Below are 14,166 nucleotides of genomic sequence, written 5' to 3' on the forward strand. Positions count from 1 at the left end.
CACAAGTTCAGCTACTCTAATTTCTTTCTTTCAATACTATAATGCTTAATGTTTTTGAATTGTAGTACTCCATTATTAGTTGGCTGACTTCATAACACATTCCTTTTCTTTCCTACAAATGTATGTGTGGGTATTTTAGTTAAAAACAATTCATGACACCTTTTGAAGTATTGAGAGACAGATTTAAAAATTCACTGCTTTTAACTTCCCTTAAAAAGTTTAAACAGAAATGTACTCAACACTTTTATACAAAACAATATTCTATATAGTAGGTAATAGTGGAGTAGGGAAAGGGAAGGATACAAAGATGAGACACAAGGTCTCTGTTATCAAAGGAGCTTACCATCCAAAGTGGGTGATAGGCATGTATACAAAGGAAATGTTCAATGACTGAGGTATTGGGAAGGGGTGAAGAGGATTACAGATGGGGTCACGAGTGGGAAGACATGACAAGTTTGAAAGGAGACAGATTTAACATTTCAAGTTGGAGTACTGGTATCATGCTGCAGATTTTAAATTACACTCCATTAACCTACATATGTATTTACACCTATGTGCAAAAAGATATACATGCAGAGGTGCCAAATGCAGTTATACAGGTTGCATTCTGTTTTCCAAGCCATGTGCCTATCTAGGGTGGCCAGAGAGGGCACTTTTTTTTCCTAATTCACACAAAGTCTATGTATGTGCTAGCAGGGATCCTGAGGTATTTATTGTCTCCTATATTTCCTATACCAGCAACGCTACAATCTAAATGTGCATTGATAAAGAACAAGATAAGTAAAATATGGTATATCCATACACTGGAATATCTATCTTGCAGGCATTAAAAAGAAACAAGCACCATAGTCTAGTTAATCATATTATGGCAATCGATTTCAGTATTGATAATACACTAGAGTTATGTAAGATATCACCAGTGATGGAAGCTGGGCAATGGGTATATAGGATCTCTCTGTACTATTTTTGCAACATCTTGTGAATCTATGATGATTTAAAAATAAAAAGTTAAAAGAAAAAATAGAAGAACTAGGCATTTCTAGGTGTGCTGATATAGACGTATCTCCAAGATTAACTCTTAGCTAAAAAAAAAAAAAGGTGTAGAAAAAACACGTATAGGACACTCACTATTCTTTGTGCAAAACAAAAGGGAATGTTTGTGTACACAAATGCTAGTATATGTATAGACTATCTCTGTAAAGATACATAAGAAACTAGTGGCAGCAATAGTACAATGATAAGAAAATAGCTATAAATGAGGAGTGGAACTGGATAGCTGGGTGATAGGGGTGTGAGGGAGCTCTAACTACATCTATTGTCCTCTTAGGATGTTTAAATTTCATACCAGGAGCACATACTACCTCTTCAAAAACAGTTCATTTCAAGGGCAGTTTCCTGCAAGATGGTTTTAAAGTATCCCTTCCATCTGGTGTATTCCTCTTCACCCAATTTAGAAGGCCCAGGGATTATGAGATGTGATTTAAAGATAGGTTCTTCCACTGATCCATCATTCTGAGTTCTCTTGCTAGGCTGTGATCTAGCTACTCAAGGGCAAGGGACCATAACATTAGATGTATTGGGCACAATATCTGGAATATTAAGGGACATCAATTTTCCTGACTTATTATCTTGGCTCTTCCTTTCAAACTACTCTTAAAATCCAGACCCCGAATAATTCTTTACCACTGATTCTACCCCTGGAACAATATTTTAAAACTTAACTTCTTATTAGCATAAGTTGTTCCAGGTCAACAAATATCTATCCCTAGATAGATGAAGGCTTATTCTAATGAAGGTAAGATTTTTTTTGTGGAAATATGGGTGATTTATAAATTTACTTTTTATTTTAATATCTGTATGTCTGATGAATTCTTCTGTCATCTTAGCTAAAATCTCCCATCCATGCTCGTCATTCACTAACTTCTATATGTTTTATTTGTTCCTCTGTAAGTCACTTATTTGCATTAGTTATCTCAGTGCATAACTTAGCTCTCTTCCTAAAGTATAAACTTCTTAAGGGCAGGAAAGCCTTACCTACCTCATTATTCCCAGAGTAACCACTATCAAGGTCAATCATCTCTGGAGTCAGTTCATTTAATTAACGTTTCATAAATTAAAAACTAAATAACTTTTAAAATATCATTTAATTTATAATGGAACTAATTTACTTAAAATAGTATAGGAGGTTTGTTGTGAGGGCAAATAAAAGACTCTTACAAGTATATATTCTAGAAAGAAATCATCCTAATATATAAAATCCCTGGGTCCGTAATGACCAACCAAAGGCTCGACCGAACACCAGAAGTCAGTCCTGCAGTCAGTGCTGGGTTGCCGTGGCGACCTAGGACTGACTGCCGCTGGTGCGGGCACAGCAACCCAGGACTGACTGCCGAGGAAGCTGCGGATGAGGCCCGGAGAGAGGCCCAAAGAGAGAGGCAGGGTCTAATCCGCAGCCTCTGTGGCAGCTGTTGATCAGCACTTGCCTCTCTCTTTCTCTCTGGGCTTCACCAGTAGCCGCGCTGTTTCTCTCTGGGCCTCTGTGGGGACTGCTGAAGCCCCGCCTCTCGGATCAGGCCCGGAGACGCTGATTGGCATAGAAACCGACCAATCAGAACAAAATCTGGGTGAACTGTGAGGAGCCAATGGCTGCCTAGGAGGCGGAGCTTTTGACGCTGACTGGCATAGAAACCAACCAATCTACCAAATCTGGGTGAACTGTGAGGAGCCAATGGCTGCCTAGGAGGCGGAGCTTTTGACACTGTCTGGCATAGAAACCGACCAATCAGAACCAAATTGGCTGGCAGAGGAGGGCAGTTGGAGGAGAGATCAGGCCTGCAGAGGAGGGCAGTTGGGGGCGAGATCAGGCCAGCAGGGGAGGGCAGTTAGGGGTGATCAGGCAGGTAGAGGCAGTTTGGGGTGATATCAGGTTGGCAGGGAAGGGCAGTTGGGGGCAACCAGGCCGGCAGGGAAGGACAGTTCGGGGCAAGATCAGGATGGAAGGAGAGGGCCGTTGGGGGTGAGATCAGGCCGGCAGGGGAGGGCAGTTGGGGGAGAGATCAGGCCGGCAGGGGAGAGTTGTTGGGGGAGAGATCAGGCCAGCAAGGGAAGGCAGTTGGGGCCAACCAGGCCGGCAGGGGAGGGCCATTGGGGGCGAGATCAGGCCAGCATGTGAGGGCAGTTAGGGTTGATCAGGCAGGCAGAGGCAGTTGGGGGCGAGATCAGGTCGGCAGTGGAGAGCAGTTGGGGGCGAGATCAGGCTGGCAGGGGAGGGCAGTTAGGGGTGATCAGGGAGGCAGGCAGAGGCAGTTAGGGGCGATCAGGCAGAGAGGTTAGGGGCAATCAGGCAGGCAGGCAGAGGGGTTAGGGGCAATCAGGCAGGCAGGCAGGTGAGCGGTTAGAAGCCAGTGGTCCCAGATTGTGAGAGGGATGTCTGACTGCCGGTTTAGGCCCGATCCCACAGGGGTCCCCGATTGGAGAGGGTGCAGGCTGGGCTGAGGGAACCCCCCACCTCTGTGCACAAATTTCGTGCACCGGGCCACTTGTCTACATATATAAAAGCCTAAGTGACTTTTACAACTAGCCGATAGCTATGATGCATACTGACCACCAGGCGGCAGACGCTCAATGTAGGAGCTGGCCCTGGTGGTCACTGCGCTTCGACAGCCAACCTCCCACCGTCCCTCCCCCTGGCCAAACTCCTGCAGTCCCTCCCCCACGGCCGGCCGGCCCAGATCGGCACTGATTGCCCACCAGGCCAAGGAACCCCACCCATGCAAATTCGTGCACTGGGCCTCTAGTGCTATTATAATGAACAAGCCTCATCTGTTGTTCTGACTTCATAGAGATGAAACCAGCACCATCTTTATTTATATATTAGAAGTGCATCCTTACTTCCTCAACCATGTACAGTTTGTTTCTAAGTTGAACTGGTACACAAAATTGCTAAACAGATGCTAAATAGAGAGACAAAGATCCCTAGGGAGAGAGAAAGAAGATGCAGTCCCTTCTGAGAGTACCAGTTCAATAGCTTCCTACTTACAAGGAATCCTGCTTTGTCTGCTGGACATCCCTGATGCTGAGAGCCATCCCACAAAAGCAATGCAGTCCTTGTTTCATGCTACTTGCAGCCGGTTCAAGATCCATTCAAAACTGTTCAGAGCTTTTAATCATTTTGTTTGCCACATTACTTCTTCCTCAAATAAACACAACTGAAATCAAGTCAAATCACCAATATTATAATACAAGTTATAATGGAATTTATTACCTAGAACTTCGTTAATCTAGCTCTACTTAATTAGGTAAAGTTACATAAGTTCCAAAGAGTTAGGTCATATTAAAACTCCATTATAATCCTTCTTTCTTATTTTTAAAGTAAGTATTCATATAAAAGGTAATCTTTTTTCATCATATTACAACAACACTTCACTCTTGTCCTTAACAGTAAGCCATGATAATGGCAGGAACCACATCTTACCTATCTCTGAATCTCCCACAGTGCCTTGGACATAGTAAATTCTTAAGAAATATTTATTTAAATTAACTCTCTCAAGGATGCATTTAATCTGCATGTTGACAGATAACTCACTTCTAAAATTCAGAAATTTCTATAAAAATGATTCATCTTTTATTGATGTGTCATACTTATTTCAGAAACAAATATTTTTTCCAATCTCTTGAGAGACTCCACCTGAGCTAAAAACAACTTTTTGCGTAACAGACATACACATTTCGTGACAGATACTGTATATCAGACTGAGGTCTCTTGAAATTAGTTCTGGAAGAGAGGAAAGCAAGCTCAGAGAGAGATTTTTAATTGTCTTCAGTTCCTTGAGGTATGTCATAAAATTATTAAATATATTAATTTTAATATAAAAAATAAATATGTGCCTTTAAGCTCTTTTAGAAATGAGGAGAGATGTGTTATAAAAAGCTTGATAATTGCAATTATCATAGTGTTAGAAATCATACTAAGAAGAAACAGGCAAGACTTAAATTATCTTGGTATAATTTTATCGTGTTAAAAACTAGAAAAGAACAAATTCTTAATACATAAGAATGTTCTGAGAATTGATGATTATGAAGGTTTTGTATTTTATTAAGGTTGATCTAGAAAGGGCACAAAATATCCTATGTAGACAATATACTTGTACCTGTTTACAGTATATGACAGAAACTGTCAAATAAAACTTAACTTTGAAAATAATCTATAATCTCACTCCCAGAATCTAACCTTCATGTCAAAGCACTGAGATTTCTAAAGCTAACCACCAATTCTTTATTCTAGTTTGAGTCATTTTCTTAATGACTGCCCTGGAAATAATTAGCATATTGACCTTCAAAAAAATTAGTTCAAATTAATACCAATTTCAGCTAAATTTTAAACTCCAGATTTTCAATTTATTTTAAAAAGTAATTTCTATCTCTTTATTGATATTCTTTATTTGGTGAGGCATTCACATACTTTCCTTCACATGCTTTTCTTTAATTCTTTAAACAGAATTTCCTTTTATTTATTTATAATAGCTTATTTAAAGTTTTATCTGGTAAGCGCAATATATGGGCTTCCTCGGAGACAGTTTCTATTGACTGCATAAATATTTGCATATGTGCCATACTTACATATTTCTTTGATTGTATTTTTCTGCTGAAAATAGATATTTTAAGTAGTATTATATAACAAGTTTGGAAATCAGATCCCTCCCCTAGGTTTGTTGTAGCTGTTGCTGTTTGTTTAGTGACTGTCCTGGACTAATTCCTGGACTAGTCCCTGTCATGTGTGGCCACTTGAAGTCTCTGCTGTTAGCTTAGGGGTCAGCTAATGATTGGACAGAAATTTTGGAAAAAGTCTTTAACCAACAGATCTTTCACCCTTTGCCTAGGCAACCTATGTGTGCTAGGGCATGCCTTATATTCTCCAGCAGTTTACAATACTGCTTTAGTCTTCATTTCCTGCTTCCATAGGTTCTCAAGGTCAGCCAGAGGTGAGCAAGTAGGGCCTTCTCAGGTCTTCCCTGGTCATGCACACAACTCTGCATCTGTGTGGGGCCTTCTAGATACCCAGGAATATCTTGGAGCTTTTTAAAACCGCTTATCTCATCCCCATATCCTCCTTTTAAATTTTTTGGACTGCCTCTTCTTTGACTTTCCAGGTATATCACTACTTCAGGTAGGTGAAATGTTAAACAATTGCCCCTGATTGTTTTGAACAAATGCCCTGAGGATACGGCTTTTCCATTGAGCTAAAGAATAAACCAGGTCAAATACCTTAAATACAAGCCTTGTGAATGGGATGGAGCTGCCAGGCATGTCAACTAGTGAGAATTCTCTGGGGATAGGGATATTTGGGAAGCTTGACCCCTCCAGTGGCTGCTGCTTCCCATAACTACTGTGGGAGCAACGTTGCTGGTTTCCTTGTGGAACAGGAGTTGGGACTGGGGCAAGTTAAAACACAACAAAGCTCACTGTTCTTACCAAAAATCAGCTATTTTTAATATATAAATGCTCTCCAGGTTGTTGGACATCTTTGGTTAATGTCCAGAATTCTAAAAAAGTTGGTTTTGAAAATGTTTGCCAGTGTTCATGTTGCTTTTATAGAGGAGTAGTTTTTTGATGTCATTAATCCAATATTCTGGAAATTCCCGCTTTGGTTTGAAAATCATTCTAGAATTGGTGTCTTCTAAAAGGACTGCAAACTTCAGTTCTTAAAATTGTTCAGCAAAATATAAAAAAAATATGTGGAATCCCTGGTGTTATCTACACATAAATTGGTAGGCTGAAGTATTCATGAAATTAGAAAAGAGAAAATATGATCAAGCCTAAATTTACAATCCATTGTACCTATGATAACTACAAGGAAATGAATGTGTTTTCTAATAACAGATTCAATTAAAAAAAGCATTTATTGCTAACATTTGGCTGCATTTCAAGTATTTTAAAAATATACCTCTTTAAAAAAGATTCAGAAAATTTAATTTTAAATACAAGAACATGAGAGAATATGACTTATCTGAGTCGTGGTGGGACTGAAGGCATAGCATCTTGCTTGATGCCTAGAGTAATAACAGATGAAAGGTTACCAAGGAAAGGTTTCAATGTATTTCTTAGATGAAATGAGGAAGATGGTGATTATAAGCTCTAAATCTTGACTTTAATAACGAATCATGAACATCAAAATAAGAACATTTTAATAGAACATTTACTATTTTATCACACACAATTAATCACTCATTATAATGCTGCCAAACCAAAATACAAATTAGGAAAGATTTTGACATTATTCTAATACTAATTTAGGAGATGTCAAACATATTATAAGTGGTTATTCATTTGGAGAGTTCTGGGGAGTCCTGAATGAGTTTAGTCACAGGCATGATATGAAATAAACATGCTTATACCTTTGTGTGAGTATGTGAGAGGGAAAAAGGTGGAAGTGGGGTTGGAGAATGAACACACAATACTTTCCATATAATTGTCCTGCCCCTCTTAAAGTAGCACCTAGAATTCCGTGAATTTGGAGGTCATACTGTAGGGCACAGAGTTATGTTGCAAAAATGTTGAGAACCACTGACTTAATTGTAAAAACACCATAAGAGTGATTACAAAGTCATTAAGACCTTTTCTGAGAAAACCAATTTAAATTAAGCAGATCCTTAATATAGATGAAATCACTCAAAATAACAATAGTAGTTTCAGTGATATTTATACTATTATTCATTTAGAGTTTCACTGTTCTATTCCATACATATTTTTAAAAACCAGCATAAGCATACAATAAAGTATATACCTTTAAGTATTGGTAAGTATTCACTACTGTGTATCTTTAGAATTCATGGATTTAAAATCTGCAATTTTAAGAATTTGAGTAACCATTAAATTAAGGATTAAACAATTTTCCATTTTGCTGAGACATTAATGTGAAGAATTTGAATCTTGTGTAAAGGTTAATATGTGTGAATAGGTTGCTAAGTTAGTAAGTCTATCCTTATCAACAACTATGCTCTGATGTTTTCTTTGCATTGTAAACTAAGCAAGCACTCAGGAAGTGACAAATGGTTTTAAAAAATGCCTCCCCCCAATAAAGCAAATTTCTACTGCTGGTGATTAATATAAGGAAATGATATAAGGGTCGTAAAGCAGTGTTGGTTCTTAGCCAGATGATATTAATTTTGGATAAGTTAAAGACTAATGTGTTTAATTCAGCTTTGACTCAGATCTATGACATAAACAAGTCTGCCATAAAACATTTTATGAGGGAAATTACATGCTAAATTATTATTTGTGCTTTCAGGATAATTTATAATCCCTTGGGTCAGGTTTCTTTAAATCTGTTTTTCTTCATCTAAATTATATTAATGTGAAAATAGCCATACCAAGAATTTCCATAAAAACAAATGAAGGTATTCCTGTTGCTCACCAAATGTAGATATTCAGTGTGCTTGCTGAACCTCTAAAATCTATTCTAGGGCAACAGATTAAAAACTCCTGACTATAGAAATATGAGGAAAGAAAGAAGCATTTATTTAAACAGATGGGAACCTATAGTTTAAAAACAAAACAGTAGAAAAAGAATAAATAAATAGTACCAAATGGCCTTCCAAACATTCCAATCCGCTATAAAAATGGAATCACAGAGTAAAAGATAAGCAGGTGATTAAAGCTTATGCCATACCTCCTTGAGTACCATAAAAACATGTTCTTACCCTCCTGCATACAGCTACATATAGCCAGGTCAGTCCCCAAATAACAGTATCAAATAAATCCACCAAGTATCTCCTGGTGTCTGTTATACACATTGAGGAAAAGATACTCAATTCTAGGTAAGGCACAAGAAGGAGCACAATGGAATATCACACTTAATCTCTGCTTTAAAACCTCCTTTGAAAAACTTTTAGAAACCTTTGCGATCTAGCACTGCTCTGAATTCAAAATCAGGCCAGTTAAACAGTGTTTATACATTCCTTTAGATATACAAACCCATTGTTTGAAAAAATCTGGAAGTCATAAATTTACAACCTCTCAGCCCCCATTACTCCACCCTCTCCCCAAACTGGAACACTAGCAGGACCAGTAAATAACTTTCTAGATAATGCAAAGTGGGTAAACACTGCTAAAAAATAAGTGGTAAAAATTCTAAAATGCAATTGTTACCAAGCCTTCAGATATTCAAGACTGCTGCTCTCAAAAATGGCAAAGCTCCAGAGAGAAATTATGTTCAGGAAGAGTAAGAGAAGCATCTTCCTAGATTTATACTTCAATTTTGGGGTGGAAAAGATTGGGAGTCAAAAGTATTCAAATCAATATAAAAATTTTGAGGACAGCAAAGTGAAGGTAACCCTGCTGAGTTGGTGCAAATTAGTTAAGTTAGTAAAGAGTTAATGAATGTTTATTATAGAATGGTGAATAATTATAATCTTCATGAAAGTGAAAGGAAGCTTAAGATTAAACCTCTCCTCTTCTGTAAAAACTGACCTGAATTTCTCTAGACTGAACTGAAATAAACACAGCAAAGGTTCTAAGAACAGCAGCCCAATGGAGAAGGGAACCAGGACCCTTTGGACCCACAACCCTTTTTTTTTTTTTCACTTTAAAATGGGATTTGCTTGTTCTCTTGCCACAGCCAAACCGGAAAAACCACTGACTTTTTTTTTTCTTACTTGATTGTGCTCCACACTATAGAGGCCATTGCCTATTTAACAAGGCTATTGTTTGAAGCCTGTGAAAATGAAATTGGCCTCTAAACTGTTCAATCAGGTTTAAGCAAAATTGTCTCTCCTTATTCCAGCGAGGGCATTCACCTTTGTTCATAAAAATGTTAAGGATATTGAGAGTGTGGTCTGTCCTAAGAACCACTGGATTCCATTTGGCCTCCTACCCAATTATGGGGTAAGGGTCTACGATCATAGGTCAAAACACATTATACTTCTTCAAAAACTTTGATTAAAAATATTTTATTATACCATTTTCTTTTAACATCTGGCATTTCTTCACATCCCTGTTGTAATATATAATTCAAAGTACATATTATTCATAACTCAAGGATCTGATATGAGGGAGACTTCATTTATTCATAAACAAAAACAGACTACACTATTAATAAGCATCGTACTAGTGTTGCTTTTTACTTCCTGAGTACACTGGCACAACTTTCATGATTATGTGGCTAGAACTTGTCAAGAGATCGGCCTCATAATTGGGAAATAATTTCCTCATATTCCGAAACATATTCTGGAGAATGAAAGAAGAAGAGTTACTAAAATAAAATTAACAGTGATCACAAAGGAACTCTTATTCACTGCTAATGGGAATGTAAACTGGTACAGTCACTATGGAAAATAGTATGGGATTTCCTCAAAAAACTAAGAATAGAGATACCATATACCCAGCAGGCCCTCTTCTGGGCATCTACCCCCAAAATTTGAAAACATATATTCGCAAAGATAGCTGCACCCCTATGTTCATTGCAGTATTGCTCATGGTGGCCAAGACAGGGAAACAACTGAAGTCCCCTTCAGTAGATTACTGGAAAAAGAAAATTTGTTACATATATGCAATGGCATACTACTCAGCCATAAGAAAAGATGAAATACTGCCATTTACAACAACATGGATGGTCCCTGAGAATATCGTGCTAAGTGAAATAAGTCAGAAAAAAATTAAAACCATATTACTTCACTCATATGTGGGATATAAAACTGAAAGCAACAAGTGAACAAACAAGAAAAACAAACAAAAACTCACAGTCACAGACAACACTATGGTGGTTACCAGAGGGAAGAGGTGTGGAGGGTGGTAAAGGGTAAAGGGGATCAAATATATGGTGACAGAAGGAGATTTGATTTTGAGTGGTAAACACACAATGCATCAACAAAAGGCTGTGTATTTTTTCTTCAAAGGGTAATTGTTGTTCAACATAAAAATATGCAGTTCCATTGTAATTCAGGAAACTTTTCGAATTTTGTTTAAGGATTTTGCTTCTATAGTCTATATCTTAGAGCTGTAGCATTCTTGAATAGGACATGTTAAGAACCATAGGAATATACTTATTAGACTAATCTATGTCTAAGCTAATTTAATAAATTATATCATTCAATAATTAATACTCAATCCTCCTATAATCATTGTAATTCCCAGTACCCACCTTATGTGGGTTACATTTGCAACATCCAAGTAAAATTTTTAAATTAATTTGGAGAGAAAATAGTGGTTTGAAGCCATTTATTTATTCTATAGCAATTAGGGTAGTTTCATTTTTAAGTTACATAATCTTTGTAGCTACTCAACTTTTCAAAATTCATGTTATATACACTGAAGTTTAGAAGAAGAAGAAAGAATACTGAGAATAGAAGACACTCAAGCAAAGGGTGATGTAACCAATGTTAATCTGACTTATGCTGAATATCTATTGATGAATGAAAGCACTTTGTCTACACAGCAGTCTCCTGCTTGTGTTATTTCTTGTCCAGTCTTCTTGTCCAGGCTTCATGACATTTATGACATTAAAGGAACTGCTGAGGCATAATTAACAGGACAAAAGAGAAACTTTACCAAGAAAGAAGCAATTCACAGGCCATTAATAGTTTGTTCACTTGTTTGTTCACTTGTCACCTGGCAGACAGACCTTCATTTCCCAATGCCTGGATTCTAGCAACAGTCTCCTGACAGGTGCCCTTTCTTGCTATGATCCTCCCACTCCCAGTCAATCTACCTTTGATTGGTATCCACTGACAACTGTATAATGCTCCTTCTGACCTCTGTGTCTTTAAGTTGTTTCCTGTTTAGAATGCTTTATTCATCTATGAAAGGTGTACCCAGCCCAACCTATTTTGTCTATGGAGCCTTCATGTATAACTTCAGCCCACATTAGTCTTTGTCCAAACTCTTATAGATCTCATTGTCTCCATCACTCATTTTGCCATTAAATCATGTATGACCTCATTATTTGTTTCATGAATCTGGTCTCCTCAATGAATGCAAGCTTTCTAAGGGCAGGCAGCATGGCTTATGCCTGTTTTATAGATATTTCACACATACCCAAAAAGTAGCCTAGCACATATATTACTTGTTGAACTTAAATATTAAAATTTACCATATTATGAAGAGCAGTACTAGCTTAGAATAAGAGATAGGTTTTGATGTAAAACGCACTATCTTTGGATAATGCTGGCAAATAAGTCTTGAAGCTTGAACGAATATTCATTTTTAAATGTCTATAAGCAAAGGGATAATCGTGGTGGAAATTCTACTTTCCTCTTCAGAATTGCAAAACCATCATCTCTAAATGGAAGAAGCTAGAAACTGCTCCAAAATCCAAATTAATACATTAAAATTCAGTGATAATGTCTATAACTCTGTTAATGATAAAGAACCTCATACTGGTTGTGCAGACAACAGGACAAATAACTTTCAAGACTCATGACTTGATCATATCTAATATTTCACAAATGTCACTACCACATTTAGATGTGAGCTTTTCATTAAAAGCAAGTGTGTACACTATAAGAAGCAATTTCAAGAAGTACTTAACTAAAGTGGTTTATATAAACACATATGGAACTAAAGGCTTTAGTTAAAATATCCCATTAGGAAAAATGTCTTCCAATTTTTCACCTCTCTAGAAAACACATTTCCTCAGAAATATCAGGTATCATGGTTAACTGTCAAAATTAATGTTCTCCTTTAATGCTTAGTTCCTTCTACCTTTAAAAGTGGGTTAACAGGGCAAAGTTTCTACCTATCAAAGACATTTCCTTGTATTATTAGAAAATTTATTAGAAACCTCTAAAGAACAGAGGATGAGAATAACAACCTAAAAGGTAACCTAGAAAATCAAGTTCTTTTCAAATACAGATATTAAGTACACTTATTAAGTAAATGATAACTGCCAGGTTAAATATTGAGATGCTACGAGTTTGAAACATTTTTTTAAAATCGATACTTCTGACTTCATGTTTTTAATCTAGTCTATGCATAATTTTCAATAAGTTTGGAAAATAATTCGAAGCCTAAAAAATAAATAAATAAACCTCAAAGTTCTACTGTAATTAGGCTTTGTGCAACTCTAATACATGTTTGTGAATGATCTTCCAGAAGACAATTTGACTTTGGGTGGTGGACACACACACAAATAATAATAATAATACATGTTTGTAAAGACAAATTTTAAAAGATTCTCAAAATTCCTATGAAAAAATAATTGCTTAGGTAGCGCCACTATTATGTACCTTTATAAAACAAGCTAAACATGGTGTTTATAGTTAACAGTACTGTATTATACACTTAAAAATTTGTTAAGAAGGTAGATCTCATGTTATTTTTTTTTTACCACAGTAAATAAATAAATAAATTTGCTAAAAGAAACATACATTTATATCAGCTATTTTCATCTCATGGCACGCATAAACTAATTACTAAAATTGTGTGGCACACCAAAAAATATATTTTTTGCTGGTCTGACAAAAAAAATAGGTATAATTTTTCTCCACCATCATTTATTCCCCTCTATGCCCTCCCTACCTCCACCCCTGCAATCAGCACTATTGTCCATTTCCATAAGCTCTCTCTCTCTCTCTCTCTCTCTCTCTCTCTCTCTCTCTCTCGGTTCTTTCAGAGCTGTCTGCCTGTTCTCTATCTATGAGTCTGTCTCTAAAAATAGGTATAATTTTGATTCACTCACACTGGACGGCTATTGTCATTTTTGTATTTGACAATCTAAGAGAAAAGAGGTCAGTGTCCCTGACTAAGTAGTCAGGTATTGCATGTTTTAAAAATTCTTGTGGCACATGCATCTTGTGGCACATTGGTTGAAAATTGCTGATCTATATGATTAAGGAAAAACTGATTAACTAAAAATAGCTGATACTCCAGTTATCTGTGACAATGTAATTTGCAAATCAGACTGACCATAGTAAGTCCTATTAATTAACACTGGTGACAAAGTACAGAAAGATGCATACATACAACATGATGCATTCTTAGGACTGCATTCTGCAATGAGAAATTATAGCTGGGTCTATCATTTAATATTATCTATTCCATAATCTTTGTTATGGAGAATAACTGTAAACAAGCTATTTAAAAGAAAGTTCATACATCTAAGTAGAGGTTATTAATACCTAAATACACAGGCCTAAAAATAAGATACATCTGATTACCTCAGGATTTATAACT

The 14,166-nt window shown here is 36.7% G+C and overlaps 1 protein-coding gene across 2 annotated transcripts in view; it reads right to left on the reverse strand.

Annotated features, from left to right (window-relative positions):
• Positions 1-9,192, reverse strand: part of AMMECR1 (AMMECR nuclear protein 1) — a 117,384-nt gene extending 108,192 nt beyond the window's left edge. Inside the window, exon 1 of one of the 2 annotated variants that reach the window (XM_079765206.1) lies at positions 4,040-9,192. In XM_079765206.1, coding sequence (XP_079621332.1) covers positions 4,040-4,143 — 104 coding nt within the window. In that variant the 5' untranslated portion in view covers positions 4,144-9,192. The remainder of the gene's footprint in view (positions 1-4,039) is intronic. The other variant, XM_079765205.1, reaches the window with a different exon arrangement.
• Between the last annotated feature and the right edge of the window lie 4,974 nt (positions 9,193-14,166).

Source organism: Cnephaeus nilssonii (assembly GCF_951640355.1).
Source record: "Cnephaeus nilssonii genome assembly, chromosome: X".
In the NCBI taxonomy this organism is placed as follows: Eukaryota; Metazoa; Chordata; class Mammalia; order Chiroptera; family Vespertilionidae; genus Cnephaeus; species Cnephaeus nilssonii.